Raw genomic sequence first — 13,455 nt, 5'->3', positions numbered from 1 at the left:
ACCTGAAGGAACTTCCTGGAGACAGAGGCGCCCTGGAAGAAGATTGAAGTGCCAGACATGTGAGTGAAGAAGCCATCTCGGATATCCAGCCCAGATGAGCTTTCAAATGAATCCAGCCCCAGCCACCATCTGACCCTAAGAACCGCCTGAGCCCAGTCAAGCATAGGACCATGCAAAACAATACTAAATTGTCATTTAAAGCCACTAAGTTTGAGGATGCTTGTTACACAGCAATAGATAACCAGGATACCCAGGAAAGGCTGCAGTGGCCCTCTTAAGGTCTGACACCCCCACAACAAAATGAATACCAGCCAGTCAGATTTTCAGTCTCTTTAATAAGGTGCTCTGCGGAGAGGGCAGAATGGCAGGCAGGGGGTAGAAAAGGCGGTGCTTCTTGAGGTCCACTGGGCATCCAATCAGTCCTCATCGGGTAGCCGGATCTTGCTGGGGTCAAAACAGTTGGATTCCATGATGGGAAGACCGTTGGCCTCTCGGTATTTTACAAGCTTTTCAGCTTCGCGGCGGGCCCACTCGTGCATCCTGGAGGCAGCAGCATGGGGGAGGGGAGACATGAGGAAGCCTCACTGGACATCAATCCCCACCGTAGCTCCCCATTCCTCAACGGTACAGGACAGGACTCCTGGCAGAGTCCCCTTCGACTTCTACCCCTACCTCTGCCCCCACCCATCCCGTTTGCTTGGACACCCCATGAACCTGTAGTCAGGCAGATAAGCCATAAAGGTGGTGCCAAAGACCAAGACGATGGAGAAGCCAAAGAAGAAGACGACCCGCATGTTCCAGACATCTATAACAGGGTCCTTGTCGTAGCCATGAGAGTCAGGGTTCTGTGGAAGGAGAAGAGGTCAATACATACAGGTGCTGGCCATGCATAAGCTGTTCTCCAGTATCACCTCAAATCAGTCTCCCCTCACTCCCTCAATTCCTCTCTTTCTGTTCTTAGGACTTGTCAAGCTCCTTCCCACCACAGGGCCTTTGCACTTACTGCTCCCTCTGCCTGGAAATGGAAAGCCTTTCCCCCAGATGGAGTCATGGCTGGATCTGCCTCCTTATTCAAAGTTTTGGCTTCTCATCTTCTCTTAAGAGGCATTCCCTAGTCACATTGTCTATTAAGTTGAACTATTGGAAGCTGCCATTTTCTTTGGTCAAAAATGGTTGAATATTGGCCATTTCCTATGGTTCAACCTAATAAAAGTACCACCAACCCCCAAGTCACTCTCGATCCATTTATCCTGCTTAACATTCTTTCTAGCATGTATTGGTTTACCAAAGTAGCATCCCACAGATCCTGTATATTACCAATTACATGCTCCATATTACCATTTTCTAGTATTTGACATGTTTATCTTCTGTGTTTTCCACTATTGTATAAGCTATATAAGAGCAAGGGCTTTTATGATTTCTACACTGCTGGCCCCCCAGGCCCTGAACTGTGCCTGGAATTCAGCGGGCCCTCAATACCTATTTACAGAATGAATGGATGAATGAAGGAGCATCCTATATATCCAAGTCCCTCAACCAGAGATTAATATTGACGAAGGAACTCTTATGTGCCAGGCCTTTTCACATACACAGACTTCACAATATCCCAATGAGTTGGAAAATGGCAATAATAAGTAACACCTTCTAAATGCTGAGTACTTACTAAGTGCCAGATGCTGTTCTGAGCATTTTGACTCATTTAATGATACGATGCAGGTTTAGTATTTTTCAAAAGGTGTCCTAATATTTTTCCCATTTTACAAAGAAACGGAGGCACTAAGGGGTTAAGTTGCTTCCCAAGGTCACTTAGGTGAGTAGCTGTCAGTGCCTGTATTCCAACCCAGGCATTCTGATTTCAGAGCCTCTGCTATCACACAGCACAGGACACCTGGGAGACCCAAGTTCAAATGTGTCCTGCCGCACATTCAGTTATGTGAACTTGGGCAAGTGACCTGGCAGCTCTGTGCTTCAGTTTCATCACCTGTACAGGGAGTATACTAACAGTACCCAAGAAACACAGTTGTTTGGAGGATCACGTAAGTTAATGTCTGTAAAATGTTTAGAAGACTGGCACCGCGCAAGCGTCCAATCAGGTTTGGTACCTTTCTGCAAAATAAGGTCAGTCTCTCCTCTGGCTCTGGACCGAAGATAACACGGGGAACATGAGGACAACAAGCTAGGCAAAATAAACAAGTCTTCGAGGATTTACCAGTTGCGCAATCCTCAACCGCCTAAGAAAGTCCTCTACGGCGCCCCGTCCGCCGCCCCCGATTGACCCTACCGGCGTCCCGTTTCCCCTCTCTCACCTTCTCATACAGGTTTTCGTCCTCGGGTTCTGGGTCCTCCTGCCAGCGAATTGTCGGTTCCCGCTTCCGCTTCCCCACCGCGGCGGGCGGAGCGATCACAGCCCTAGCAGAGCTGGATTCCCAGCGAGCCCGGGCAGCCAGGCGCCCTCGCGTCGCCGCCGCTGCCAAAAGGCGGCGAGCGTACAAACCTAACAGTCCGGGCGCCATGACAGACGGTGCTGCAGGCTCTCAGGGGCGGGGCCGGAAGTGGAACTCTGCGCGCAGCCGCAGTGGCCCCGGGCGCGCTGATTGTCGCTCCGCCCCGTTCGCACGAAATAGGTCCCAGTCCATCTAGAGGTTCTTTTCAAGCGAGTTGAGGCACTGAGCAGCCCTCTTTGCTCCCTGTGGCACAGCCTTAATAGAGCAACCATTTCCTGATTCTCTCGGTTAAGCTATCTATGGGAGTTCTGCCCCAGGGGCCTGCCGGGTCTCCTCCTTTCCTCGGTGAGAAGAAAGCGATGACATTTGGGGGGGTGGGGGGGTGCGTGCAGTTCCCAGCCAATCGCACCGGGTTTCCCTTGCCCTCCGTGGAAAGAGGCAGAGCTTCCGCTTGGCTTTCATCTTGGAAGGAAGCTCGGCGTCTAAAAAGCGGGCCTCGCCCGATTGGCCAGTAACTCCTCCTCTTCTCCACTCGCAGGCGTTCGCACGGGGCCGGGGGCCGGGGAGGTGGCAGTCGCTTGCCAATCAGAGCGGCCCGGGGCTGGCCGATGGCGGATGGCGACCAATAGCCGCGGCCAGCCAGAGCGCGCTCCCTCAGTAGGTGGATGGTGGTCGGAGCGCCGGCTCCCTGCTCCTGGCCGCCATTTTGTGCTGGTGGTTGCGGCTAGCGGGGAGTAGGCGGCGGCGGGCCTGCCGGGGAGGGCAGCGCGCCCGGCGCTTCTCCCCCTTCCTCCCTCCGCCTCTGCGCCTCCAGCTTCGAACTTGGCTTGGGGCGCGCAGCGGCTCCTGCGGAGCTGGGCGAGTTGGTGGAGGTGGCGGAGGGCCGAGGTGATGTCTGGGAGCCCTCCCTTGACAGCCCGAGCCGAGGTGAGCAGCGACCTACGCGGGTCGTGGGGGCGGAGGTGCGGGGCCGGGGGCCGGGGGGCGCGCGGAGCAGGCGAGAGCGCGGGCTGCGGGCCGGGACCGAGGAATGCGTGCGCGGGCCGAGCCTGGGAGGGGTTGTCTTGAATTTTGGGACTCCTTTTGCGACCGGGGGCGCGTGCGCGATCGGGGCGCAGGATGGGTGCACGCGGGTTGGGGGAAGGGAGAGGCGGATGGGAGTGGGCTGCCGCCGGGGTGTGTGCGACGCGGAACTTGATCCGTCGGGAGGCAGGTGTCTGCAACTTTGTTTCTTATCTACCGGCGGGAGGAGGTGGTGTCGGTCTGTTCTCTCTGCCCGTGGGAAAGTGTGCTGAGCCTCGGATCCTTGGGAGTTGGAGTTAGAGGAGGCGGGAGAACCCCTCTAGGACCCTGGTCTTTATCCTCGCAGTGTGTGTCTAACTCGGGTCCCCCGCTGCTCCTGGGAGAGGTCCTTATCCGTAGGGAGTCTTCCGGCGCCCGGCCCTAACCTGCCTCCTGGGTAGGGAGGGGATGCAAGGAAAGGGTGTATGACTTACTGCCCCTTCTTGGGGGAGGGGGGGGTTGTCTGTTGACTGTGATGTTCATCCATTGCAAGGGGGTGCTTATGGCCCGTATTTGTTGTGAGTCCCTGTCTGTGATGTTGGCCCGTAGTTATTTGGGGCGCGTGTCTGACTCGCCCCTGTGTGTTGTGGCTATCGGTGTGTGCCTGCGGCCCCTTTGCCAGAGTCTGACGAGGGTTTTGTATGGACACTTACCCACTGGGGTAATCCCTGGTTGGGATTCTAACTCTTACCCATCTGGGAGCAGGCCACTCTGGTTCCCTGCGGCTTGAGGAGGAAGAGAAAATCGGTGTGTGTGTGTGTGTGTGTGTGTGTGTGTGTGTGTGCGCATGGAGGAAAGCTGTGGTGGCAGCCTAGTAGGTACTGTTCTGGCCTGTCTTTCCTAATTGCTGCCCGGAGGGCAGGCCTGAAGATTCTGGGATACGGCCTGGTGACCCCTGGCCAGGTCACATGGCTCCCGGGATTTCCTTAGATCTCAAGCCCCGGGGGGTGGGAAGAGCGCAGCCTCCGAAAGGGCTCCTTTGGCCTCTGAATACTGGGCCCCAGGACCCTAGGGAGAGAGCTGCCTTGGGGCCTGGCCGCACGTAAGAGACGGCACTCAGGGCTGAGCCACTGGCCCTCGGAGGGCCAGGGCTGTGCTGGCCAGGAGCCCAGGGAGGCGGCAGCTGTCTCATTGCCAAGGTGGCCCCTTCGCCCCCTCAGCCTTTCCCGGTCTCCTGCCGTCTTGTAAGGGGCAGCCAGCCTCTTGTGGGGAGGATGAGTGGCACCCGGGGGCCCGTGGCGGGCGCCTGGGACTGCTCCTGCGAAGTCTCGCACCCGTGCCTCCGGCGCCTGCTCGCTAACGTCACTCAGCACCCAGAGCTCCCGTGCGCAGGTAGCTGCGGCCTTGAACGCGTCTACAAGTTTCAGGTGTCAACGCTCCGATCACAGAATGGGTGGCACCACCAGGTCTCGCTCTCTCTGCAGGGTGCTCCGTGCCCGCCGAAGGCCTTGCCCCATTGAGCTCTGGCCTCGCGTTGGTGGGGAAAGGAGCGGAGCCGGCCACGGAGGGGCTGCCTCCCCGCTCTGGGCCACGGAGGGGCTGCCTTGAGAATCACCGTCCCGGGACCAAGAGGCAGCGGAGCGCCTTGACAAACGGGGGTTTCTCGAGGAGGGGCCCCCACTGCTTTGACCCCTTGCTTCCCGCCTCTCTCCCCAGAGCCCTTGCAGGAGGCATCACCCCGGCTGGCAGATCATGGTGACAGCAGCGGCGGTGGCTGGGAAGTGAAACGGAGCCAGCGGCTGAAGAGGGGCCCAAGCAGCCCCCGAAGGCCCTATCAGGACATGGAGTATGAAAGACGGTGAGTTACCTGCTTCCGCCTCCACCAGACAGGCGGGGCTCGTCCCCCGGTGAGAACTGATCCAGGAAAGGGGGCGAGGAGGGGGCTCTCGGGCTGAGGAGCCAGTGTGAGCCGGCACCAGCGTGCTAGGCTCTGGGAATGCCACGGTGGATGAGACAGAAGAGATTGCGGCCTTCTCTGGATTACTCCGGGTCTCACAACGGAGACCACACAGTGTGCAGGTGATTCCAGAACACTCGGGTGGGCGCCACCGTCGGTTGTGAGGGTCGGGAGGGATCAAGAGAAAGCTTTCGAGTTTGGGGGACTGAACAGCCACCGTGGGAGGAGAGGCAGAGAGGGGGTAGTGGGTTGTAAGTGCCTGTGGATTCTCGCCAGAGGTGTGAGCCGTGGCTCTGGGTTTGAAGGGAGGGGTGAGAGGGGTGCCTGCCGCGTCAGGAATTTGCCAGGACAAGTATGGGGCAAGCCAGGTCAGATGGTGGGAGATTGCAGGGACAGAGTGGGCTGAAGTTGGGTGTGATACTTGTCTTGGAATGGGACACTCTCATGCAGTTATTTTTAAACTCTGGTAGAACAAGAAACAGTTGGGGCATTTGATAAAATCCAGAGTTCCCAGGCCATTCCCTCACCATCCTGCTGCATCTCCCCAGCTTATTCTCATGCACGTGATCTATTCTTTATGTTTTAGGGTTACATAGGAAAGCAGACCCACCTCTTCCCCAAAAGCCTCTATTAAGAGTTCAGTAGATTTATAAAAAGGCAGGAAAAAATAATTTTTAATGTCCTACAAAGGTCGTCTTCTACCACCAGGCCCTTTTAAAAATGTAGCATTAGCCCTGGCCAGTGTGGCTCAGTGGATAGAACGTTGGCCCGTGGACTGAAGAGTTCTGGGTTTGATTCTGGTCAAGGGTATGTACCTTGGTTGCAGGCTCAATCCCTGGCCTTGGTCGGGGTGCGTGTGGGAGGCAGCCAATCCATGTGTCTCTTTCACATCTCTCTCTGTCTCTCCCCCTCCCGTCCACTCTCTCTAAAAATCAATGGAAAAAATATCCTCGGGCGAGGATGAACACACAAAAAAAGTAGAATTATAATATTTTGTTTTCTGAAAAGTGAGCCCAAATTGGGCTGTGGTGTTATTCAGTCTTGACCGTCTTTAAAAATGTCTTTGGAAAGGCATTTGATTTGGGATGGGATTCGCTGGAAGTGCCCAGTGGCAGTTTCTGAGTTTGAGTAGGTGACATAACTTGCGTGCTTCAGACTTTATTACCAAATAAAGCCACTGGCTTTCTTTTTTGGGCTTTTAAAGGACCTCAGATGCAGAGGTTTGGGTTAATCACGCTTGTCTAGTTCACAGTAGGTTTCTATAATAGGTCAGGACATCGGCCTTCTCTTGCGTTATCTTTCCCTTTTCACTCCCAATTCCCATAGCTGTAGGCAGCTTCTCTGTCGTGTTTGAAATGTATTCTTTGACAATACCTAGTGTTTAGAGTTGTCTGTGTCTTCGCTTTACACAAATGACACAGTGCTATAGCCTTCCTTTTCCCCCTGAACTTGGTATAACTCCGCACTGCATCTGTTTAAAGATCTGTCTGTATTGCCATGTGTGTATTAGTGCTTTGCTTCTAATTGGTCCCAAAGACACCATGGGATATGCCTCCTGCATTTTGCTTAATGATTCCCCCAAGGATGGCTACCTGCTCTTCATTTCGGGGGTGCTAAAATGCATCACTTTTTTGTCTTACAATCTGTGCTTTCAGAATCTTCTGTGTTGCTACCTCTGGATCGCAGCGATGGTTTTCACTGTAGAGTTTTACCTTTCTCATTCAGGTCTTTAAATTCAGTTTTGAATATGGTATAATGTGGTAGATTCTGGTTTTATTTTCCTTCATATAGTGGGCAGTTTCCCCAGTACCATCTCCGAAATAGTAGTATCTCATCTCATTTCTAGTTATCTCATGTACATGGGTCTGTCTTTTGAGTGATCTAATCTGTTGCATTGATTCATTTGTTCTTTCTTGTGCTAGAACCTCACTGTCTTTTATTATTATGGCCTTATAGAATGTCTCAATAGCTCCCACTTTGCTCTTATTTTTCAAAGTTGATTTAGCCAAGTCCCTCAAAAGCATTCAAGAATTTTTATTGAGGTTGCGTTGAATTGATATATTAATTCATTCCCCCCCCAATCATTTGAGTCGGTGGCAGACATGATAGAGCACATGTTAGAACACTAAGTACAAGTTCAAGAAGATTGAAATCATATCAAACATCTTCTCAGATCACAATGGCATGAAATTAGAAATCAATTACAGTAAAAACACTCAAAAATATTCAAACATATGGAGTTTTTGTCACCTTTCTCTTCTCCTCCTTTCCTCCTTCCTTCCTGCTCTCCCCCCTCCCCCCATATAACATTCCCCCCCCCCCAATCATTTGAGTCGGTGGCAGACATGACCCTTAAGTACTATAGCATGTATGTCCTAAGAACAAGGACTTTTTTTCTTCCATAGCCACAGTACACTTGTCAATATCAGGAAATTTAACGTTGGTGTAATACTTGGTGTTATACAAAGTCCATATTCACATGTTATCAGTCGTCCCAATAATGTCCTTTATAGCTGTTTCTCCCTAGTCCAGGATCCAGTTCAAGATCACACACATTGCATTGAGTTTTTAGTCTCCTTTAATCTGGAAGAGTTATTCAGTCTTCCTTTGCCTTTTATGACCTTGATGTTTCAGAAGTACAGGTCAGTAAAGTACAGCATAAGGAATATAGTCAATAATATTGTGATAACTATTTAGTGGATATGGTACCAGGTAGGTACTGGAAATATCAGGGGGGAACACTTTGTAAAGTACAGTGGAACCTCGGTTCTCGAACTTAATTCCTTCCAGAAGGCTATTTGAGAAGCGATTTGTTCGAAAACCAAATCATTTTTCCTACTAGGAAGAATGTAAATTGATCTGCTCCATACCCCCAAATGATTCCGTTTTAACCTTTCTTATATGCAGTACATGTCTAATATACTGTTTAATCTAGAAACAAACACTTTTGACATTTATCGAACCATCCCACTAGCCTTACTTACCTCACTTTCAGCATTCGGTCCAGGGGTGTCTTTCGGGTCAGCATGCAGCATCTTTGCTTGCTCACGAATCACTGCCTTCGAAGTGCTGTTACCTGGCTAACTGCTTTTCCTTTATCCAAATCAACAACAGTTCTTCTACCTCTTCCGTTGCCTGTGATCATTGTTTCTTTCACATCCTCAGCAAACATTACCAATCTTTCAAAAAAATTTATCTTTATTGCTGCAAGTATTACAGATGTCCCTTTGTTTTTTTGTGGGTTCTTTTCCCCATTGACCCCCTCCACCTCATACCCACCCCTCCCAGGCCTTCACCTCTCTATTGTCTGTGTCCATGGGTTATGATCAGATGTAATTAATTGACATTTTCAGAACATTTCACCCCAAAGCTACAGAATGTACATTCTTCTCAAGTGCACACGAGACATTTTTAAAGATAGAGCACATGTTAGAACACTAAGTACAAGTTCAAGAAGATTGAAATCATATCAAACATCTTCTCAGATCACAATGGCATGAAATTAGAAATCAATCACAGTAAAAACACTCAAAAATATTCAAACACATGGAGTCTACATAGCACGTTATTAAATAATGAATGGGTTACCAAAGAGATAAAAGAAGAAATAAAAAAACACCCTGGAAACAAATGCAAATGAACACACACAACAACCCAAAATTTATGGGACACAGTGAAAGCAGTCCTGAGAGGCAGTTCATAGCATTATAGCCCTACCTCAAAAAAACAAAAAACCCACTTTTAATAAGTTATCTAACCCTGCAACTTAAAGAATTAGAAAGAAATCAAGAGAAGCCCAGAGTAAGCAGAAGGAAGGAAATAATAAAGATCAGAGTGGAAATAAGTGACATAGAGACTAAAAAAAAAAGATCAGTAAAACCAAGAGCTGATTCTTCAAAAAGATAAACAAGATTGATGAACCTGTAGCCAGACTCATCAAGAAACACAGAGAGAAGACCCAAATAAAATCAGAAAAGAGAGACGTGAAACAACATTACCACTCTTGGTGGCCTCTTTATGTTTTAAAATTGTGCTAATGGTTGATTTCATCAGCAATGAAAGCATTCTCTTGTCTGTTGCCTGAAACATACTTTTTTTTGTCATGCTATTTCAGCATGAAAGGGTTGTCAGGACGAAACCTGAAGTTTGGTTCAACAACCGAGACATTTTTCTTTGAATAACTTGGTGGAGAACTGAATTGTTCAAGAAACGAGGTTTGACTGTATATGATTGTCTAATCACTGTGCTGCATTGAAACCAATACAAAATAATGTTGAAAGTAAACTGTAATTGAAAAACTTTTTACTAAATTAATTTAAAATGGTAAAAATAATAATAAATTGGAAAAAAGTACAAGTCAGTTGCTTTGAAGATGTTTCTCCATTTGGGTTTTTCTAACCTTTACTCATGAATTTTTGGCAGAATTATTATTTAGGAAACTAGAGGCCCGGTGCAAAAAATTCGTGCATGGGGGTGTGTGTCCCTCAGCCCAGCCTGCACCCTCTCCAATCTGGGACCCTTCAAGGGATGTCCTACTGCCCGTTTAGGTCTGATCCCGGTAGGATCGGGCCTAAACTGGCAGTCGGACATCCCTCTCACAATCCAGGACTGCTGGCTCCCAACTGCTCGCCTGCCTGCCTTCCTGATTGCCCCTAACCACTTCTGCCTGCCAGCCTGATCACCCCCTAACCACTCCCCTGCCAGCCTGATTGATGCCTAACTGCTCCCCAGCCAGCCTGATTGCCCCTAACTGCCCTCCTCTGCAGGCCTGGTCACCCCTAACTGCCCTCCCCTACAGGCCTGGTCCTCCCCAACAGGCCTGGCCCCCCCCCCCCCAACTGCCCTTCCCTGCAGGCCCGGTTGCCCCCAGCTTTCTCCTCTGCCAGCCTGGTCACCCCTAACTGCCCTTGCCTGCAGGCTTGATCTCCCCCAACTGCCGTCCCTTGCAGGCCTGGTCTCTCCCAACTGCCCTCCCCTGCTGGCCTGATCGCCCACAACTGCCCTCCCCTGCTGGCCTGATCACTCCCAACTGCCCTCCCCTGCTGGCCATCTTGTGGCAGCCATCTTGTGTCCACATGGGGGGTAGGATCTTTGACCACATGGGGGCAGCCATGTTGTGTATTGGAGTGATGGTCAATCTGCATATTACTTTTTTATTAGATAGGATAGAGGCCTGGTGCATGGGTGGGGGCTGGCTGGTTTGCCCTGAAGGGTGTCCCAGATCAGGGTGGGGGTACCCTTGGGGCATGGGATGGCCTGGGCGAGGGGCCTGTGGTGGTTTGCAGGCCGGCCACGCCCCCTGGTGACCCAAGCAGAGGCCCTGGTAACTGGGATTTATTTATCTTCTATAATTGAAACTTTGTAGCCTTGAGTGGAGCCAAGCCTCCTGCTCGCTCCGTGGCCACAGCCATTTTTGTTGGGATTTATTTAACTTCTATAATTGAAACTTTGTAACCTTAAGCAGAGGCCTGGGCCCACCAGGGTGTGTGGAAAGCATGGCTTCCTCTATTGCGGGAGAAACCCAAGCCTCCTGCTCGCTCTGTGGCCGCAGCCATCTTAGTTGGGTTAATTTGCATACTCGCTCCTGATTGGCTGGTGGGTGTGGCTTGTGGGGTGTAGCGGAGTGATGGTTAGTTTGCATATTACTCTTTTATTAGATAGTATATTTAAATATTTTTAAACACATTTTATTAGAGACTGTATTTAGGATATTTGCATCTGTGTCCATCAGTGAAGTGGCCCTATAATATCCTTTTCTGTTTATGTTGCATTGAAACAAAGCAGCCTCATGACATGAATTGGGCAACTTTTGCTGTTTCTCTTTTTTGAAGAAATTTATATAAGAACTGAGGCCCCCTCAGCCCAGCCTGCATCCTCTCCAATCCGGGATCCCTCGGAGGATGTCCGACTGCAGGACCACTGGCTTCTAACTGCTCACCTGCCTGCCTGCCTGCCTGATTTCCCCTAACTGGCCACCCTGTCAGCCTGATCACCCCTAACCACCTCTGCCTGCCGATCTGATCGCCACTAACACCCCCCCTCCCACACCAGCCTGGTCGCTCCCAACAGCCCCCCTCTGCCAGCCTGGTCGCCCCTTACTGCCCCCCCTGCCAGCCTGGTTGCCCCCAACTGCCCCCCCGGCATGGTTGCCCCCCACCCGCCGTCCTGGTTGCCCCTCACTGCCCCCTGCTGGCCTGGCCACCCCACGCAGCCTGCTGTTCAGTCATTTGGTCGTCCCTCACTAACCCCCCCTGCTGGCCTTGTCGCCCCACTCAGCCTGTTCGGTTGTCCATTCTGTTGTCTCGGATGCGACGGCCCCTGGCTCGTTATATATATAGATTATCTGTCCCTTGAAAGCTTGGTAAAACTCACCTTTAAAAGGGCCTGTGCCCAGCCAGTGTGGCTCAGAGGTTGAGTGTTGACCTATGAACCAGGAGGTCACAGTTTGATTCCCGGTCAGGGCACTTGCCCGGGTTGCAGGCTCAATCCCCAGTTGGGGGTGTGCAGGAGGCAGCTGATCCATGATTCTCTCTCATCCTTAATGTTTCTATCTCTCTACCCTCTCCCGTACTCCCTGAAATCAATCCAAGTATTTTTAAAAAATAAAATAAAAGGGCCTGAGTATTTTATTATTATTTTGTTTACTTCTACCAATTTTGGAATTTGATGTTTTCTAGAAATATACTCATTTTGTGGAAGTCCTCACATATTATGATTCAGTCCGGCTTCCTAGAAATGTCTTATGAACAGGGTCTGCCTTTGAACGGTGTTGAATCAAAGTGCTCTGTGGCCAATGAAAAGTATCCCTTGCTATCTAAGTCTGTTCCCTTCCTGATCTTTACAGATTTTATTAATGGTGGCCTTTTTTTGATTTGAGAGAAAGAAACATGGATCGGCTGCCTCCTGCATGCCACCTACTGGGGACCATGTGCCCTGCGACCTCTCAGTGCATGGGACAGCACTTGGCCAACTGAGCCACACCAGCCAGGGCTGTTCTCTTCTTTAATTAAAATAATAAGAGTTTAATATCCAAATTTATTTGGTTTATATTCTCAATGTCAGAGGGTTAGGATTTAATCTAAACATTTATTTAAATCTGTTCAATTCTTTTTTTAAAATATATTTCTTTATTGATTTCAGAGAGGAAGGGAGAAGGAGAGAGATAGAAAAATCAATGATGAGAGAGAATCATTGATCGGCTGCCTCCTGCACGACCCCCACTGTGGATTGAGCCCGCAACCCAGGCAGGTGCCCTTGGCCAGAATTGAACCTGGGACCCTTGAGTCGGCAGGCTGATGCTCTATCCACTGAGCCAAGCCGGCCAGGGCAATCTGTTCAATTCTTTTTTTCTTTTTTTTAATATATATTATTGATTATTTTACAGAGAGGAAGGGAGAGGGATAGAGAGTCAGAAACATTGATGAGAGAGAAACATCGATCAGCTGCCTCCTGCACACCTCCTACGGGGGATGTGCCCACAACCAAGGTATATGCCCTTGACCGGAATCGAACCTGGGACCTTTCAGTCCGCAGGCCGATGCTTTATCCACTGAGCCAAACTGGTTAGGGCAATCTGTTCAATTCTAAATTCTGATGACTAGAGTTCAGATATTGAGGGATACCTATAGTAAGCAAATATGAAAAAGCATTGTTCATATAAAAAACCTTAAGAATACTTATACCAGCCACTTCATGCTGAGCCATTTAGCATAAGGAAACAATTTGGGTTCCAAGCTGAGCTCACAAGGACAGGGACTTCATTTCATTCACAGTAGTATCTGTAGCACCTAGAACAGTGCCTGACACATAGCAAATGTTATGTTAATATTTGTTGAATGAATGAACAATTATCAAAAATTGCAAACCAACCAAAATGTCTGGAGACATTTTATTTTACCCATTTGTTAATTTTCTTTTAGCTTTATAGGTGTGTGTGTGTGTGGTGTTTGTTTTTTTTTTTTTTTTTTCAGGAATATGTTGTGAAATTTCAAGCATACAGCAAAGTTGAAAGAATTTTACAGTGAACACCTCTATACCCATCCACTGGATTCT

The 13,455-nt window shown here is 49.7% G+C and overlaps 2 protein-coding genes across 5 annotated transcripts in view; one reads left to right on the top strand and one right to left on the bottom strand.

The window, feature by feature from the left end:
* Positions 1-315: 315 nt before the first annotated feature.
* NDUFB11 (NADH:ubiquinone oxidoreductase subunit B11) lies at positions 316-2,690 on the bottom strand. The gene is made up of 3 exons (XM_008153002.3): positions 2,307-2,690; positions 715-845; positions 316-540 (listed from the first exon to the last, which is right to left on the bottom strand). The coding sequence occupies exons 1-3, from the start codon at positions 2,511-2,513 to the stop codon at positions 417-419; spliced, it is 462 nt and encodes a 153-aa protein (XP_008151224.1). The 5' UTR covers positions 2,514-2,690; the 3' UTR covers positions 316-416.
* A 320-nt stretch (positions 2,691-3,010) lies between these two features.
* Positions 3,011-13,455, top strand: part of RBM10 (RNA binding motif protein 10) — a 31,628-nt gene continuing 21,183 nt past the window's right edge. For 2 of the 4 annotated variants that reach the window (XM_028127667.2, XM_028127666.2), the window contains exons 1-2: positions 3,014-3,371; positions 5,163-5,304. In XM_028127667.2, the coding sequence (XP_027983468.2) occupies positions 5,288-5,304 (17 nt within the window). In that variant the 5' untranslated portion in view covers positions 3,014-3,371; positions 5,163-5,287. Of the gene's footprint in view, positions 3,372-5,162; positions 5,305-13,455 lie in introns of all 4 variants that reach the window. The other 2 variants (XM_028127662.2, XM_028127664.2) reach the window with 2 other exon arrangements.

The sequence above is a fragment of the Eptesicus fuscus genome, chromosome 1 (assembly GCF_027574615.1).
Source record: "Eptesicus fuscus isolate TK198812 chromosome 1, DD_ASM_mEF_20220401, whole genome shotgun sequence".
Classification (NCBI taxonomy): Eukaryota; Metazoa; Chordata; class Mammalia; order Chiroptera; family Vespertilionidae; genus Eptesicus; species Eptesicus fuscus.
This window is presented reverse-complemented; position numbering and strand designations above follow the sequence as displayed.